Genomic DNA, 4,456 nt, shown 5'->3' on the forward strand with positions numbered 1-4,456 from the left:
CTGAGCGCCACGGCCTCGTTGGCCGCAGCACGAGGCACGATCACGGCGCGGGGGTAACTGGGCATAAGCTGAAGTCCTTTTTCATCCCGCTCAGCCTCCACGCGTCGGTCTGCAGCGCAGGGAGGGGCGAAGGCGTGCTCTAGAGTGCCCAGTGAGTGCCATGTCCCCACGCCCCTCCCAGGCCCGGCGCGTCCACACCCCGAGGCGGGTGGAAGCGCCAGGCGGCGCCCAGTCTCAAGCCCTTGGGACGGTAGAAGAACAGATAGGAGGTGATGACCGATTCCAGGGAGGACAGCGCCTGGAGAAGAAGGCAGGGGATCTGGGAAAGGTGGGATCATCCCATCCACACCTTCCGGCCCCTTGGGTCCGCAGCTCCCGCCTCTCCAAGTACTCCTGACCACCCGGGTTCCCTAGCCATTAGCTGTGCCCCGAGATAACACTGGCTGCTGAATGCTCTTGCTCAGCAACCCCTTTTTACTACCATGGTTACGGGACAGGGATAGCGTAAGTGCCCCGGGTGCACCGCGGCGTACCTCGACGGAGCGGGCTATGTCCAGCTGTAGCGCGCGCAGGTCCTTACAGCGCAGCATGATGGTGCCAGAGTCACCCGAGACCCTGGGGATGAACGCGTTTAGGCTAAGTGTACCCCGCCCCCCATCAGGGGAGGAGAAACCAGTTATAGGATTGGACGTAATGCACCAGCTCCAACTGCACTTGCTCTTTCCCCTCACTCCGCGGAACCGCGAAGTCCCCAACTCCAGGGTCGCCCCCGCCTCTCGATGGAGTCAACACTACACCAACAGCAGCAGCCAGAGACCCAGAGTCGCCTGGGGCCCTGGAGACAGCAGCAAGTGGTGGCCGGCAGCGTGCCACGCAGTGGGGCCGCCTCCTGGCCCCGCAAGAGCTCGGCTTGGGCCCGGCTAGTGCGGATCAACTCCGAGAACTCCATTCCTCCGGAGGTGGGCCTGGGGCCCAGCAAAAGGACAGACTCCAGGAGCGTCAGGCGGGGCAAGCTGGGGCACCAAGAGGGACAGGAACTGGCTGGGCAGCTGGCGCCCCGCAGGACAGCCGTTGAGGAGTCCCCTTGGAGGAAGGGTAACACAGTTCCAAAGAACTGTCCCCCTCTTATTGCCAGCACCTCCTAGCGAGGACCTCAGGCAGAACTTGTTAAGGAAACCTCAATTCCACCATCTGTGAAATGGGGAGAATAATCTTGCTTAAACCCTTAGCCTGGTGCTTAATTCGCATGAGGTACTTAATATTTTTGGCTTTTTACTTTATTTTTTACCAATATATTTTTATTGATTTCAGAGAGGAAGGGAGAGGGAGAGAGAGATAGAAACATCAATGATGAGAGAGAATCATTGATCGGCTGCCTCCTGCACGCCTCCTACTGGGGATTGAGCATAAAACTCCAAATTGAACAGGGACTCCAGTCCTCAGGCTGCGGCTCTATCCACTGAGCCAAACTGGCTAGGGCAATAGTTATGGCTTTTTAGACTGGAATGCTGGCACTCTGGCTGACTTAAAAAAGAAAGAAAAATGCCATCTCTTCTTCTGGACCCTGGTGGAAGGGGTGGAAAGTGTGGGTGTGAAACTGAGAACTGCCTACTTCCTCCCTTACATCTGAGGTTGGGTGGGGGAAATCCTTTGGTCTACCTTAAATGCAAACAGCTGTGTAACTGGCACCCCTCAGCCACCACAGCTGGATGTCCCTGCCTAAGGGCGCCCTCTATGGTGACCACTTCCCCGGAGCCCCATCCCCTATTGCTCCATTCTTTGCCCATACAATGAGCTGAGTTCTATGCTTAGTGTTGCAACCAAAGGATGACCGAATTCTGTTCATACGGTTTACGGTCTGGCAAGAGTCACACTTCAACTGGTAATTTACACGAGATAACCCGATTTACCGGGGGACTCATCAGCCCATCCATCCAATTATTCTTTTATTTCTCAAACACTGATGCCTATACTGTGTTAAGTACTGATTATTAAGAAGACGAAGATGGACTCCTGCCTTCAAAGGGCCTTCTGGTCCACTAGGTTCCAAGCTTTTGTGTATTCATCAAGCTGTGTATTTATGATATGTGTGTTTTTCTCTGTATGTTACATTTCAATACAAAGTTTAAAAAAGGGAACTGCACCCTAACCGGTTTGGCTCAGTGGATAGAGAGTCAGCCGGTGGGTAGACTGAAGGGTCCCGGGTTCAATTCCCGTCAAGGGCATGTACCTTGGTTGTGGGCACATCCCCAGTAGGGGGTGTGTAGGAGACAGCTGATCGATGTTTCTAGCTCTCTACCCCTCTTCTTTCCTTGCTGTAAAAAATCAACAAAATATATTTAAAAAAAATAAAAAAGGGAACTGCTTAGGTTGAAGCCCTGGGAAGGACCAGGAGAGACAGGCCTTGGAGCCCATCCACAGGTGTGCCCTGATCCTGCATGCGGTCTCTGAGAGATTCCCAAGGGAACCTAAAGTTCCTTAGAGCATAGCTTAAAATCCAAGATCTGTCCCAACAGAGTGTCGGTGACTTATCCAACGTCCCACACAACCAGCGTCAGAACCCAAGTCTTCTGACTCCCGGGCCAGGGCTCTGGACACTTCCTTTGCCATGAGTGAGGACAGAGGGCAGCTCGTCAGCTTTCTATCCCCTCCCCACTCCCTTACGTGGGTCTTAGGAAGAGGGCCAAGAAGCTGGTGTTGGTGATGCTTTTCTTATCCTGGAACAACTTCCTTTCTGGGAAACTGGGTGTCTCCTTCTGGGCAAAGACAATAAAATTCATCCAAGGGGCCAAAAGAGCAGGGCTTCTTCTGTCGCCAAACGGATGGGCATCACGTGGCTCCAGGGTTAGCGGTCCTGGAAAATCCCAGCCCTTGCCACTCTGCCTCCCACACCCATCTACTCACTCACCCTCACACACTCAGCCTCCCCAACCCACCTTGAACATTCACCATCGCACATTGTTCACCCTCAGCTTCTGCCGCCACTACCTGGGCAATATTACCAGCCTTTCCCTAATCCCAGAGCTGCAGTCTTGCTTTGTCACCCGTCCCAGACCCACCATGTCCCTGAGGCCACCGAAATTCCAGGCAGTGGGTGAAGAAAACGAGGAGGAAGAGAGCCTGGATTCTGTGAAGGCTCTGACGGCGAAGCTGCAGCTGCAAACACGGCGGCCCTCGTATCTGGAGTGGACCGCCCAGGTCCAGAGCCAGACCTGGCGCCAGGCCCGAGCTGGGCCTGGGCCGGGGGAACCTGGGGCCATCTGCGGCTTTGACTCCATGGAATCTGCCCTTGAGTGGCTGCGCCGGGAGCTGGTGAGTCTGGTGGGGTGGACAGCCTTGCAGAGGGCCTTGGGGACGGTTCTCCAAGACCACGGGTGTGGGGTGGGAATGGACCCCGCCTCCAGCAACTGCGCATTCCTGTGGCTGTGTCCTGAGGAGCCAGGACACAGTGTTTTATTCAGGAAGACTTGCTGGAGGATTCCATTCAATCTGCTGACCTTGTGCTTCTGAGGCTAAAGGCACAGAGCCTGCTCTTGGGCCACCAGTTATCTAGATGGGGAGGGCATGGCCTCCCCTACTCTGGGAATTGCTGAGCCCAGAGACACTGTGAAGTACAGAATGGGGCACTCTGGAGGCAGAATCTGAGGAGCGAATGCTGAATAGGTGGCTCTTAATCCAACACGTGTAAATGTAAAGAGGTCCAGGCTCCCAGTTGGAGATTCCACTTAGTTATCTGGGATGGGGCCTGAGGCACCTGTATTTGTTTAATGCTGGGTTCTTCTTTAGATTTTTCTTTTTTATATATATTTTATTGATTTTTTTTTTATAGAAAGGGAGAGAGAGAGAGAGAGAGAGAGAGAGAAACATCCCACAGAGGGTCAAACCAGCAACCTGGGGTATGTACCCTCACCAGGAATCAAACCCACCTCCTTTTGGTGTATGGGAGGACGCTCCAACCAACCCAACATAGCCACAGTGGCCAGGGCAATGCTGGCTTCTTTTTTTAATTTTTTAAAAAATTTATTGATTTGAGAAAGGGAGAGACAGAAACATCAATGATCAGAGAGAATCATTGATCGGCTGCCTCCTGCACGCCCCCTACTGGGGACCGAGTTTGCAACCTGGGCATGTGCCCTTGGCCGAAATCGAACCTGAGACCCTTTAGTCCACAGGCCAACGCTGTATCCATGAGCTAAACCAGCTAGGGCAATGCTGGCTTCTTAGCTTGGTTTTAGAACCGCTCCTGGGGAGCAAGGGCAGAAAGGTGGGGAGGGATTAAACTGGGATGAGAAGGGATGTGGAGGACACAGACAGTGCAAAGACCCAGGGTGTTGGCAGAAAGGGAAGGACGAGCGGGCGGGAGCGGCTGAGGGCCCAGGCAGCCGGCTGATGCCCCCTCTCGGCTGCAGCGGGAGATGCAGGCTCAGGACCGGCAGCTGGCGGGGCAGCTGCTTCG

At 54.4% G+C, this 4,456-nt stretch overlaps 1 protein-coding gene across 1 annotated transcript in view; it reads left to right on the plus strand.

Annotated features, from left to right (window-relative positions):
• The first annotated feature begins 2,658 nt into the window (after positions 1-2,658).
• The window catches only part of FAM167B (family with sequence similarity 167, member B), a 3,022-nt gene continuing 1,224 nt past the window's right edge, over positions 2,659-4,456 (plus strand). The window contains exons 1-2 of the mRNA XM_014549488.1: positions 2,659-3,312; positions 4,410-4,450. Of these exons, the coding sequence (XP_014404974.1) occupies positions 2,704-3,312; positions 4,410-4,450 (650 nt within the window). The 5' untranslated portion in view covers positions 2,659-2,703. The remainder of the gene's footprint in view (positions 3,313-4,409; positions 4,451-4,456) is intronic.

Source organism: Myotis brandtii, unplaced genomic scaffold (assembly GCF_000412655.1).
Source record: "Myotis brandtii unplaced genomic scaffold, ASM41265v1 scaffold555, whole genome shotgun sequence".
Classification (NCBI taxonomy): domain Eukaryota; kingdom Metazoa; phylum Chordata; class Mammalia; order Chiroptera; family Vespertilionidae; genus Myotis; species Myotis brandtii.